This window comes from Delphinapterus leucas, chromosome 15 (assembly GCF_059928025.1).
Source record: "Delphinapterus leucas isolate spDelLeu-1000000601 "Yukka" chromosome 15, BTC_Dleu_Yukka2, whole genome shotgun sequence".
Classification (NCBI taxonomy): Eukaryota; Metazoa; Chordata; class Mammalia; order Artiodactyla; family Monodontidae; genus Delphinapterus; species Delphinapterus leucas.
In genome coordinates, this window is record NC_143143.1 from 43,762,655 (window position 1) to 43,775,870 (window position 13,216).

The following is a 13,216-nucleotide window of genomic DNA, read 5'->3' on the forward strand; positions in this document are numbered from 1 at the left end:
TGAGGCCAGCAGAGCACCCAGGCCACAAAAGTTCAGATGCTGACCCTGCACTCACGTGAGTCAAGTCCTAGTTCAAACCAATCCAAACCCACGGTGCCAAAACTATCAATAACTTGGACTTTCCATCTGCAAACCGTAGGTTACCCTCTGGCAAACGTAACATAAAGGGGAAGCAAGATCTAAAGAAGCGACCATCACCTTATGCAGTTGTACATGTAGCTCTTGGGTGCAGAATATCACACATGGAAATAATGCAGGTTTGAAGCAGGGATTCACATTTAGAAACGGGATCCGCAGGTGATAAATCGACATGCCAGGGCTGGTCTCGGTTGTGACACCCACACCTGTGGTTGGTCCTGGAGGGCTGTGTCTGTGTGTATTTCCTGGTTTCTTGTCTGATGTGGGATAAGCCCTGGTCGCAGCAGTGGAAAGCGGCCCGCACTCCACACGGTCTGCTGGGGGCCCCTCTCCCACACCAAGTCCCCTCACTCCCTATAGCTCTGCGTGTGTACAGTGCTCATTCCAGGCCCAGGGCCTTTGCACATGCTAGCCCCACCTCCTTACTGAGCAAGGGGCCTTAAGAGGGGAATCACAATTTCTTGGACAAAATCTGAAGTCCAGTGAACAACCTGATTATATCCACACTGTGCAAACAAAAACACGACAGTGAAAAAATAATATAATTTCCAACATAGATTGATTGCTTGCTACATGCAGGTTGGTTTTACCTGATGCATGTAGTGTTATTTTAAACCAGGTCTTCTGTCTTTGAAAACACACGATGTGTATTTGTTCTTTGTGCCTGTTTATTTGGAGGTAGATGGGATTCATCATCCTGGATGTCCACGTTCCTGTGTGTCCCCATCTTCTCACACTCCCAGACGTTCGCTGAGTGTGGTGGTCTTGCCCTGGTTGAAGTTTTAGGGTGTCTTAACCCCCCAGTTCTTCCACAGCCTCTGCAACAGATGCTCTCAGCCCACCCCCAAGTATCACCCCTGCAGGAGAAGCCCCCTGGCCTGGCCTTTGCCCACCTGAGGACCTTCTCTGGGCCCTGAAGCCTTCCCCGCAATGTGGGAGAGCCTCTGCCCCCAGGCACTCGCCGAAACTTCCAGGAGGCGGTTCCCCGGGGGTTCCCTCTACCACATGGACCCCGAGGTCCCAGAGGGACCAGGCTCCAGGCGCCCACAGAGGACCTGCCTTGGTAAAATGCCCTTTACTGGCTCTGGTCTGGCCACGTCCCACTTCCCCTCTTACCTGCCAGCATTTCCCATGGTCCTCTACCAAGAAAACAAGTACACCCAGTCCTTGGCTCAAGATCTGCTTCTGGGGGAACTAAACTAAGACGGGTCCTGAGAACGTTTTGTAGGACTGTCCTCAGGACCCCCGAGCACTTCCAGATCAGAAGAAGGGCAAGTCTTAGAGGGAGCCTATCATTGTAACCCAACCATCGGATTGAAGACCATAGCTAGTGAGAAAATGGTGTTTAAATTAATTCAGGAAAGTTGAGTAACAGCCCCCCTGTAGAATTTAGGGTGCAGCGTGTTTAGATACTAAAATATGTCCCCCAGGTTCCATGCTGTTGAGCCCCCAGACCCCTGCACTTCTTTGCATCTATGACCCCGTGTGAAATACATGGAGTGGGTCCCCAGCAGAGTCTGGTTTTGATTGATCTGATTGTGGGTAAAGGAGAGGCCAGTGGGCCTGAGGTGCCAGGGGAGACTGGGCCAGAGGATTCTGCCGAGCGCTGAGGGATCTGGTCTTCCACAGCTCACTTGCCCACGGAAGACCCCCAAGTGGACACAAGTGGACCAGTGGGGCTACCCCAACAGTGCAGGTGAGGGAGTATGGCCCAGCACCCTCCCTGCAAGGACTTCAGGGCTCACAACCCAGACAGTGGTCAGGAGAGGCACTTCCATCTGTGCCTGTGGAAGCTCCAGGTGTCAGCGGCACTCACCCACACTCCTCGCTCCTCTGACGTGGACGGGATGTTGCAGCCCCAGAACATCTAGAGGGCCTGTGACCGACATGAGGAGGATGGGGGGCTGCGTCCACCTGCCTTTGTCCTCGGTTCTGTCCATCAGCTGCCCTGGGTGAGACAGCCTTGAACCTGACTGAGTCACCATCCCCCCACTGTGGTCCCACCTGAGTGGACGGCTAGGACCCTAGGGCTCACAGGAAGGAGAGGAGCCTGGGGCAGCGGGACTGGCTGCCCACGAGGAATGAGGGCCCGGTTCCTCCCACGCGCTCTGGGCAAACCCTGGAGCCTGGCTTCTTCTCAGGTGCTGTCCATGTCGGCTAAGGGCACTGGGAATTCTTCATGCATTCAACACGTGTGCTGTTGGTACCTGCTATGTGCAGTCTGTGTGCTGTCCCGTGTGATGGACACTGGCCACCTGTGCCACCTGAGGCCCTGGCAGGTGGTAGGGTGGCTGAGGAACTACGTTGGGCATCTTTGATTTGGGTAATTTAAGTAGCTCTGTGGGGCGGTGGTGCCTTGCTGGTCAACACAGACATGGGCTCCGTGGGCTGAGGCCTCTGATCTTGACTCTCAGTGACCTGGTGGGTCTGACCTGCATCTCAGGGAGCCTGGGTGCTGTGCTGAGTTCCCATCCTGCTCTACCAACTGCTCCTTGGGCCCCCGACGCAATGTCTCCAAGCAGGGCCTCAGGGAAGCCCTGAGGCATCCCACTCCAGGGAGGGCAGAGGGCGGGGGCACCCCCCACCGGTCAGCACATCTGTGTCTTGGTGAGTTTCACTGCCCAGTAACCTTGCTTATTGTAGAAAAGCTATACCCCAGAAATGCAAAAAGAAAAAAAAACAAAAAGCACTGATATGCCCGCCATCCAGAAGCATCTTAATTTCTGACTTTCTGGAGGAAATATGACTTCTTCCACTTTCTACCCTGGTTTTTCCCTCGGTTATTACAAGCATCTTTCCAGGGCAATGAATAAACATCTACGTCATCATTTTCCATGACCACGTAGAGTCCTCTGTGATTTTGCATTTTTGAAGCGGTGTTGTCGGGAACATACCGTGCAGGCTCCACAGGGCATCCCGATCCCGAGTCCATCCTGGTCTCCACCCGCCGCCCCCACCCAGGCCACGCAGAGATGCTCCCCAGAATTAGCCAGCAGTGAAGGCCAGGGGATGAGGAGGGAGTGGGGCTCCAGGGAGCCAGGCAGTAGCAAGGGGACAGTGAGACCTTGAGAGAGACGAGGGACAAGGCCAAGCCCCTGCACCCCTTCACCCTCGGGGCTGTGCTCACAGGGCTGATGTGCGTCCTGCCTGGTGCTATGATTATCCTATTTAATCTTCCCGAGGAAGAAACCCCAGGGGACAGAGAGCCAGCTCCCTGCGTGGAGGTCATGGACAAGGGCAGACTGTGTGGGCAGTGGTGGGCTGGGGGAGGAGGACAGCAGCCCCTGTACTGCTCTACCCCCCATAGCATATGTTCCTTCAACCACGTGAACTGTGAACACCTCTGGAAGCGTCCACCCTGCCTTGCAGATATTCTAAGCTAATGCCCCATGAAGAGGATTTTCAGAAACAGCTGCTGTGCGTGGTGTGTTTTCTCTACTTGGTTTGATGGTGTCTCCGTCGCCACCCGCCCCCAGGGTCCTCCTCTCCTCTCCTCTTTCTGTTGGTGCGATGCCCACGGCCACTTGTACCCACAGCACTGCCGTGGATGGGAGGGAGATGGTACAGAGGGCTGGGCTGTTTTTGTCTGCCCTGTCATTTGTCTGAATTTTTAAAAACCTATTTTAATGGAAATTGACTAGTTATTTTGGTGCCATGTAGCCACAACTTTGCAGTTTACAGATGTGGTTCCCTTATGCTCTAAAGAAAACTCTGTGAAGACTTTGGGGGGGAGCCTTTGCTTCACAGGCATGGTGGCATCATCTGAAGCTGTTTGCAAAGATGGGGGTCGACGCCCCGAAAGCCCTGTGTGGTTTGTGGCCTCAGCCCTCACCACACTGCTCTCTGATTGGGGAACTTGCCACTGACCACCCTGGCCACTGGCCACCAACAGACCAGTCGAGAAGTGGTTGTCAAAATCCCAGGGCCAAGGGGTACAGAGAGGACACCCCAGCTTTAGGCAAGAAGCAACTAAGGGCAGTGGGGTTGATTGGTGGCCAGACGCTGGTGTCCAGACAGCTGACAGCACAGAAGTCTGCAGTAAGCGGCCACTGGCCAGACGGTTCTGTAGTCTGGGGACACTGTAACCGCCCAGATCCCAGCAGTGTCCTTTGTAAAGTAGAAATGACAAGAGAAATAGCCACAGCAGCTATTTCCAGATTTGGAGTAAGATTCCAGCCAGCCCAGGTGTTTAAACCCTTAGTAAACGAAAACAAAACCGAAAAACTCCACCGAAGCCAAAAGCCTGAACAAGTGCCCACAGACAGAGCTGTGGCTTGGGTGCATCCAGACCCGTCGAATGACGCACATCTGCCGGGGGGTCTGTCCTTCGGCCCCATCCTCCGTGTCTCTCGGGGGCCTCGGATCCCGCCCTGCAACTGTCGCTTCAGGGTCCCCTCCCCAGACCCTGTGCAGAGGGCCATCAGGGCAGATCGGCTGTTCCAGCCCAGCCTGAGACTCCGAGCGCTGTGCTCCCAGAGTGGACACCGTGGGCCTCCTGGGCAGCTCGTCCTGGTGACCCTGCCTGGCCTCCTTCACCTGGATTGAAGGTTCTGGCCTCCCTGCGGGCCGGCAGATGTGCGTCTGCCCCTCAGTCCTCAGTCCCCAGATCCCACCGAGCGAGATGCCTCCCTGAAGGCTGCTCGTTCCCTCTCTGCAGCAGTGAGGATGGGCCTTTCCCTTTCCCTTTATTGTTTGAGAGGTGATGCTGCAGAGGAAAGACAGGAATTCCGCAGACCTGGCCCAGCCGAGGGGAGGCTGCAGGGTCCTGGAAAGATGACCGCAGGGATGGTGACCAACCAGGGCAAGAGCCTGCCCTGCAGGAAAGAGCTGGTCCTCACTGGGAAGGGATGCCTGGGATTGGGACCCATGCATGTGTGTGTCTCTGTGTGTGTGTGTCTGTGTGTGTTTGTGTGTATGTGTGTGTATGTGTGTGTCTGTGTGTGTTTGTGTCTGTGTGTGTTTGTGTGTGTCTCTGTGTGTATGTGTGTGTCTGTGTGTGAGTCTGTGTGTGTCTGTGTGTGTATTTGTGTGTCTGTGTGTGTGTCCATGCGTGTGTATCTGTGGGTGTGTCTGTGTGTGTTTGTGTGTCCGTGTGTGTGTCTGTGTATCTGTGTGTGTGTCTCTGTGTCCGCGTGTCTGTATCTGTGTGTGTGTCTCTGTGTGTCTCTGTGTGTGTATCTGTGTGTGTCTGTGTGTGTCTGTGTGTGTATTTGTGTGCCTGTGTGTGTGTGTGTGTCCATGCGTGTGTATCTGTGGGTGTGTCTGTGTGTGTTTGTGTGTCCGTGTGTGTCTGTGTATCTGTGTGTGTGTCTCTGTGTCCGCGTGTCTGTATCTGTGTGTGTCTGTGTGTGTCTCTGTGTGTCTGTGTGTGTGTATCTGTGTGTGTCTGTGTATCTGTGTGTGTGTCTCTGTGTCAGCGTGTCTGTATCTGTGTGTGTGTCTGTGTGTGTGTGTGTTTGTGTGTCCGTGTGTGTGTCTGTGTGTCTGTGTGTGTGTCTCTGTGTCCGCGTGTCTGTGTCTGTGTGTGTGTCTGTGTGTGTGTGTGCGCGCGCGCATGCGGAGGGCAGCTGGGTACTGTGTGGACAGTGCATCACCCACTTCCATCCTGGGCCCCTAGAGAAAGTCCCTGTTTGTGATTGGGGTGAGCCCCTCCAAATTCACCTGTTTTCTCTCACATGAGACACAAACAGTCCAGCAGGAAGCTTCTAGCACAGGCTGAGTAGAGGCTCTGATTGGCAGTTTTACATGTGTTTGATTAACCAAAACAGGAGGGACATCCAGGCTTGAGACCAGGCCCAGTGACGTCCTTACTCAGATCAGAGTCTAAGGCAAGAAGGGGGTTCAGAGCAGGTCCCGGCCCCAACACCTGCCCTGCCTCACCCTAAAACCAGCTTGAAGTCTTGGAACAAAGAGTGGACTCCAACTCTGCCTGTGCGCTTCCCACCCAGCCCCGTCCTCTGATGGTCAAACCTTCACCCAGCTGTCCACACCCCATCCCAGAGATCCGCGGGTCTGTGAGGTTTAATCTCCCGTGGAGCAACCCAGAGCCCATCCTTGGGGTTTTTCTCTTCCTGTGGGGGACACACACTTGCCAGGAGGGCTTGCCAGGCCTGAGCCCCACTTCGGGGGATGATGGAGAGACCCCTGGTAACCTCGCTCTCCATCCCCATCTCTCCCGGCAGAGCGACTACTCCAGTGACACAGAGAGCGAGGACAACTTCCTCGTGATGCCCCCGCGGGACCACCTGGGCCTTAGCGTCTTCTCCATGCTCTGCTGCTTCTGGCCCCTGGGCATCGCCGCCTTCTACCTGTCCCACGAGGTAAGGCCTCCCCGTGGATCACGCGCACGCGGCTGGTGCACCCAGGCCATCGAGGAGAGCCTGCTCGGGGGCGGAGGGCCATCTGGGGGGACAGGGGAGGGGTACCCAGCCTCACCCCATCAGGCCCAGGACGCATCCTCTGACAGCGGCCACTGGGAAAGCAGCGGGTTGGGAGCCCGGCCTCCACACCAGCGGGACTGAGCCCATGTTGGGAGCGGACTTGGTACATACTGGGAATGGAGGCAAAGCGGGTTTGGTTTTCTTTGTGAAAGGCTCACACGTAAAATAGAGTCCAGTCTTGCAGTGCCTGTGTGCTTATCCCAAACTAAGGTTCTGGAGGAAACAGACTGTCTTGGTGGATAACCATGCCCTCCGTGCTTTAAGGGCGTCGATTCCCAGCCCTTTTTCACAGCAAACGTCCTCCATGTGCCTTCACGGAGCCCAGGTTTTGAAAGATTTCCTCTAGCAAATGGGGAGCCTTCATTCAGAAATGATCTACATTCCCATTTTTATTAATCAAAGGAAGATGTGTACTTGCCAATTAAAGCATGAGTTTCAGCATCACCCGTTATCCCCACCAGACGGGAGATAAAGGCAGCCCCTTCTGCTGGCCCCAGAGCCCACCGCATCCTCAGGGCACCAGGCTCCCTCTCCAGCATCCAGGGCTCTCGGGCCTACTGGCCAGGTCTCACGCTTGAAGCACTGATTCCTCTGGGCTTGAGAACAGACCCCTGGCCTCTCACTGCTTCTTGCCATTGTCTGTACTGATTCGGTTTGTTGGGTGAGTGGAGAGTCCCTTTATGCGTGTTCCCGTGTCCCCTGACCCCCTTTTCCTGACCCCACGAGGAGCAGGGGGAGAAGAGGACCCACTGGTGGCCCCCTGAGGGCAGGCACCTCTTCACAGAGACACTGAGAGGCCCCAGAGGCCCTTCCAGGGGGACATGGCGGGGCCGCTGCTTGAGGTCCCGTCTCTGGAGGATGGACGGGTACGGGGAGGGGTGTTGGGGACCGTCCTGCACCGCTGGGGTTGGGTCAGGTGGCTGTTTCACGCCCAGCTTTGACCTGGAGGATCTGTCTGAGCTTCTCTTTTGTGACCTTGTCCCACACATGCCAGAGGCCTCTGCTCTGGGGGCACAAGCCGAGGCTGCAGGGCAAGACTCCAGGCTGTCAGGGGCCTGAGCAGCTGTGGGTGGAGCGAGGCCGGGATCTCCCAGACCCAAGCAGTGGCCGCGGTCGCTGCGTGCACCAAGGATCGGGACGCACAGCGGGACCCAGACAGATGCCCTCGATGTGCAGATGGTGTCCCCAGAAGACCCGAGGCCCAGAGCCCAGCGCCCCGTGTCAGCTGCGCCCTGAGCCTGGGTTAACGCGCTGCAAACAGGCAAGAGGGTTTCTCCAGGAGAAGGAAGCTCAGGAGGACAGAGCCCAGAGAACCAGGGCCCAAGTGTAACGTCAGCCTCCCCCTGCATCCCAGTCTTGACACATCGAGGGGTGAAGGGGGCAGCCCACTCCCAGCCTCCCAGCCTGGCCTACTGACAAACCCCATCACCCCCAGGGCGTGCCCTCCAAGCCAGAGCTGTGTTCTGATTGCCAAGTTGTAGAACATGACTAATATTTTTACCACGGATTCCACAGGGCAGATGCTCCCTGTTCAGAGAGATGCAAGTGGACATTGGTATCACTTGTCACCTGCCGGCAGAGGCCAGGTGAGGCCTGTATAAGCGGGGGCTGGGTGTGGGGGGTGCCCAGGAAAGGTTGTCTACAAGCCGGGATGCAGAAGTCATCCCTGGTCTTGGCTTCTCCACGTACCCTGGGGGAGGCCTGTCTCTGGGGCAGGGCAAGCCGTGCACAGCATCCTTGTCTAAAATATGGTAAATATAATAAAAATCCAGCCACAGTAGAGGAGTCTGGCACGAGGTCCTTCTTCTCAGAAAGTAACGTTACCCTTCACACCTTAAGAACCTTCTAGACTCGGGCCTGATGAGTCAGGATGTTTAATACGTTTGATGGGAAAGGATTCTGATCATCTGTTAACGGCAAGTGAAACAGTCTCCGTGGAGGCCGCTGGTCACATTCTCAGGGGTGAAGAGCCAGCATTTTGAGGCCTGCGGGGTTGCCTTTGCTGTTGGAATAAGAGAAGGGGCTCTGGGGTCCCCGGCTCTCAGCCCCTCTTTTTCTTGTGCTGTGAGCGTGGACCCCTCGGTGGACACATCTCCACGGGAACTCGCGGCTGAGACCCTGGCAGGCGCGTGCCTTCAGGGTCAGCGTGGTTCTGGACTGCACTGCAGGCCCAGGAGACTGGCAGCCCCTGGCACATGGTGCTTCAGCCCAGCCTTGAGCCCGCCAGGCCTTCTGTTCGGGCCTCTTCAGCCTGACTGTAGACAAAGGAAACCGGAATTGTCGGCACACACGTGGGTCCCCAGGTCAAGGGACACCTGGAAGGAGACGTGGGATCTTTTCTCCAACAGATTTTATGATTCGCAAAAGGCCTCAAGTAGCAGTAACAGTGGTGGTAAAAGTGTCAGAGAGGTGGGCATCACAGGCACCTCTGGGCCCTGGCCTGCGTTGAACACCGCACACCTGCCTTCTTGGGTGGCCCTGGCCAGCAGTGTCGACACCCCCAGCTCAGTTAGAAAGGCGAGTTGTCTGGCCCACCAACCCGCTACATCAGAGCCACTGGGGGGTGGGGAGGGGGCGTGGAAACGGCTTTGGAAAAGCCCTCCCCCCGCTCCTGATGCTGCCGTAGTCTGAGCAGTTGCACACGCGTGATCTCATGGGAAGTCCGTGACAGGGCACTGCCATCACGTCACTTTGTGGCCATGGGATCAGGGGTCAGTGAGGGCGATGGCATCCTAAGGCCAGACCTGCTGGCGGTGGGGCTGGCCCCCGGCCTTAGTGTGGAGGCCTGAGGGCAGCGTTTGTCCACAGCTTCATTTTACTCCAGTGCTAATCATTTGACCCAGCTCCCAATGCAGGCAAGTTTTATACACTTTTTATAGAGGAAGGTGTTGTGTGTGGTTTTGGTGGGCCCACCCAGAAAACGATGCTCTGAACGATGTGGAAGATAGAAAGGACCCCAGATTTGCTGCGCGATGGCTGTGAGCTAGTTGATGTGCCCACTTTATCTTATTTAATCTTGGCAATGAGTCTGAAGGTGGGAATTTATTATCCCCATTTTTATGGACGAAAAGACTGAAGTTTCAAGGGATTAAATAACACAGAAATCAGAGAGGTAGCAAGTATGGATACATGATGCAAATATCAATGCTTCTAACACTTAAAATCAAATTTCCTGCAACATAAATTTGACTTTTATCTGCAAACAAAAATAGAAAAGCACGGTTCTCGCTTCTAAATCTTGTCCCCACCTGCTTGGAGCGTGTTACAGTGAGGAAGAGAAGCCTTCTAGACGGGATCGGGCGCTTACCTGGGCACCTTCACCAGCGGGGCAGGTGTGAGCTTGAGACTGGAGCTGGAAGACACTCCCCGACTCCCCAGCCCACATCCGCTGCCCCGAGGCCCTGGGTCTGGAGCTCCCGCTGGCGGGAGGCCTGAGGGCTCCGTGCACTACGTCGGCCTCAGGCATCTTCTACATTTGAGCATCTATTATGTCTTGATTTCACTTCCTAAAATGTTTCTTTCCTTTCTTAACTGCATTATTATAACTATAATTAAATGAGAAAAGGGAATTAAGCGTCAGATTATGAACTTTATGAATAGCACCAGCGTTTCAAAGTATTCTTTAGTATTTCCTAAAGGGTCTGTATCTGTCTTCTGCAGAAGGATCACTAGTGGTATCGTTAGAAGAAGAAATCTCTATTTCTTCTACAGGGACCGTGTTCCTCTCACAACAGGAATGTTTCTTAATTAGAAAATTGAAGGCTGGCTTGAGGAACTTAGATTTTCTGTCACTTGAATTCCCGTTCCTTCCAGCGCTGACAGGAACTCACCCTGGCTCTTTGCGTGAGTGGCCTAGTGCAATGGGACAAAGAGAACAAAGCCCATGGGAGCCTTATTCAGACTCAGAAGTGGCATCGCCTCGTGAATAAAGGATGGAAAGCCCCGGGCCTGGCCCTTCGCGGGGCTCGCCGAGTCCCGGCTGCGCGTGTGTCTGATGCAGAGACCTGCACACCCGTGCTCTGTTCAGTCATTTCGTAAAGACGAACCATGTGGCTTATAAACGTGGCATCTCTTGAGGGTGTCCAGACCCAGCTGGGAGGAGTCACCACGACTCAATATCGAGTCAAGCTGCTAAATGCTCTGGGCACACGCCATACGCAGGTCGGTGAGCAGCCAGCACGAACCCCTCCTCCTCTGGGCACCCTGGAGACAGTGCCGAGCTCCCTCCTCTGAGCTGCCCACCAAGGAGGGGCTGCCACCAGTCGTAGGCTGAAGGCTCCCCCCAGGAGGAAGCAACAGAGACAGAGGTGACCTGGGGGGCCAGGGAAGACAGGGCAGGGCCGGAGAGTCTTGAACGCAAACTGGAGTCTGTCTATTAGCTGAGCGTTTTAAGCCAGAGAATAAGGGCGGGAAATACAACAGCATAAAGGGTGGTCAGAGGACACGGCACGGAAGCAGCATGCTCTGGAATAGAGTCAACTCAGAGCAGAAAAGCCTTTCACGAGGAAGCAAGCAGACACGTGTGTCAGGCACTGCGGGGCCTCTGTGGATTTCTGGTGCGCAGCCTTGGGGTCGCATGAGACAGATGCAGCGAGACGGGCCGTTCACCTCCCTCCGCCCTCCCATCCGCCCTCCCATCCGCCAGGAGCTTAGTTACAACAAAGCCTTGAGTGGCAGATGCCTCAGATGCTTTTAGGAGCTGTCACCTGTCCATCTCTAACCATTCATCTCACCAGAGAGACCGGCATTTCCACGTTCTCTTACCTAAACCTTGTCACAAACAGACAGATTTTGGAAATGCTCATTTTTTTTTCAAAGTTGTGTGCTTAGAACAGATGCATTACATAAAACTGGACCCCGTGTCCTCCACACACTGAGTGGTGTGGTTCATAATCACCCATAGGTCTGGAGGAAATGTTTTATGTATGTCACCATGCACCTCTTTGATCCTCAAGTTCATTATTCTCCGATGCCCCCTGCTTTATAGTAAGTTGAGTACCGCCCGGTGACTGCGTCTGTAAGCACTAGCAGATTCAGAATTAGCACAAGACCCAACTTCATACGTGAGAGTCACGGGTCCTCTAACAGGTGGAGTTATCATCTGGTTTGGCAGGGTAACTAAGTACTGAAGACATGAACTCTGCTGGAGTCACAGAGGAGGACCTGGCAAAGCCTGTTCCAGCCCCAGGAGGTGTGGAGAAGCAGGAGCGATGGGACCACCTGGGAAGAAAGATGCTACCAAGGGGGCGAGGGGGTGGGAAGGATTTGGACTAGGCCCACCTCTCCCCCCAGGGTTATGGTGAGGGAGCGGCTAGGCTGCAGGAGCCCCACCAGGCGCGGGAATGGCACTGACTTTGCAGAAATGGAGTATAAACATGACTAGAAGGATGGCCTGATATATCAGATGGATATATTTTAACCTGTATCAGGAAAACATGCAACACAGCTTAATGGTCTGGAGTGATCACTTTCCCCCTCCCCTCCCCCTTCTCTCTCCCTCCCTCCCCTCCTTCCTCCTCCCTCCGATCTCTCCTGCCCCATCTCTATCTCCCTCTCCATATTTGATATGCTGATTGTAGCTTCTGAGAGCTGTTTTGCAACTTCTGGATCTAAACAATTCTGTATAAATATTAATGATCGGGTGCAGCCAAGACAAATCAGATCTCTGATCTATTTTTCTTCCTCCAGAATGCATGCTGGAGTTGAGTCACTGATCTCAGCTTGTTTTGGTGGATAGATGAACAAATGCATCATATCTGTTCTGTTCCCTGGAGTGTATTAGATGGATTTTTTGCAGTTATCGTTTATGCATTGTCTCAGTAATTAGTATCTCGATTTTGTGATTATCTGTCTGGAGCAGAGAAACCCGTGCGTTGATTGTCCAAGGGCAGAGCCCACACAGTGCCTGGGAGTCCAGAGTTAAAATCCCAGGGTGTGTTACATTCTTCCCTCTGGCCTCATGCTCACCTCAAATTACGTTTGCAAATGCGTGATCTTTTTGCTTTTAGATGATGTATCTAAAGCTGTAAGGACATAGCCCCTAAAAGCATGGTTGGTCTTTTCTTTCCCCTCCCTTCTGAGATTGAGGCTCTGCACAGGTCCTATGACATCCCGAGGACCAAACAAAAGGTGCAGTCCCAGGAGCTCTTGCTTCTGTGCAGTGGCCCGTGGCTTCCGTGGCTGTGCCTCTGAAGGCTGAGTCCAGCCTGCCCAGAGCCTAGACACACTTAGCTGAACATGCCCTGGTCCATGATAGACACCAGTCTCACTACAGGCGTCCCTGGATGTGGCCACGGGGAAGGCCAGGCCACTGATCCATCTCACTGTCTGCAGCACGAAGCATCACCTCACAGGCAGGACAGTACCTCCTGTGTCTGGACTCACAAGTATAGCGATGCCAACAGAGCATAGAAATTCGGGAACAGTTGTGATGAGTCACTGGTTGATGAGCACATCATAGATTCTCGTGGGAATTAGGGTCATTTGGGGTACATCTCTGATGTTTTGATGTTGACAATAATGAAATTTAAGTCTTTCTCACTGAGAGACCCCTCACTGGACTACCTCACCCATGGGGCCAGCTAGCTGTACATGGACGTCAAAAGTACTGATGACATTACACCTGGACCTTGGCTGTA

The 13,216-nt window shown here is 54.3% G+C and overlaps 1 protein-coding gene across 2 annotated transcripts in view; it reads left to right on the plus strand.

Moving 5' to 3' along the window:
- SYNDIG1 (synapse differentiation inducing 1) overlaps window positions 1-13,216 on the plus strand; it is a 117,552-nt gene that overhangs the window by 76,799 nt on the left and 27,537 nt on the right. The window contains exon 3 of one of the 2 annotated variants that reach the window (XM_022594182.3): window positions 6,321-6,458. In XM_022594182.3, the coding sequence (XP_022449890.1) occupies window positions 6,321-6,458 (138 nt within the window). Of the gene's footprint in view, window positions 1-6,320; window positions 7,485-13,216 lie in introns of those variants that run through there. The other variant, XM_022594179.3, reaches the window with a different exon arrangement.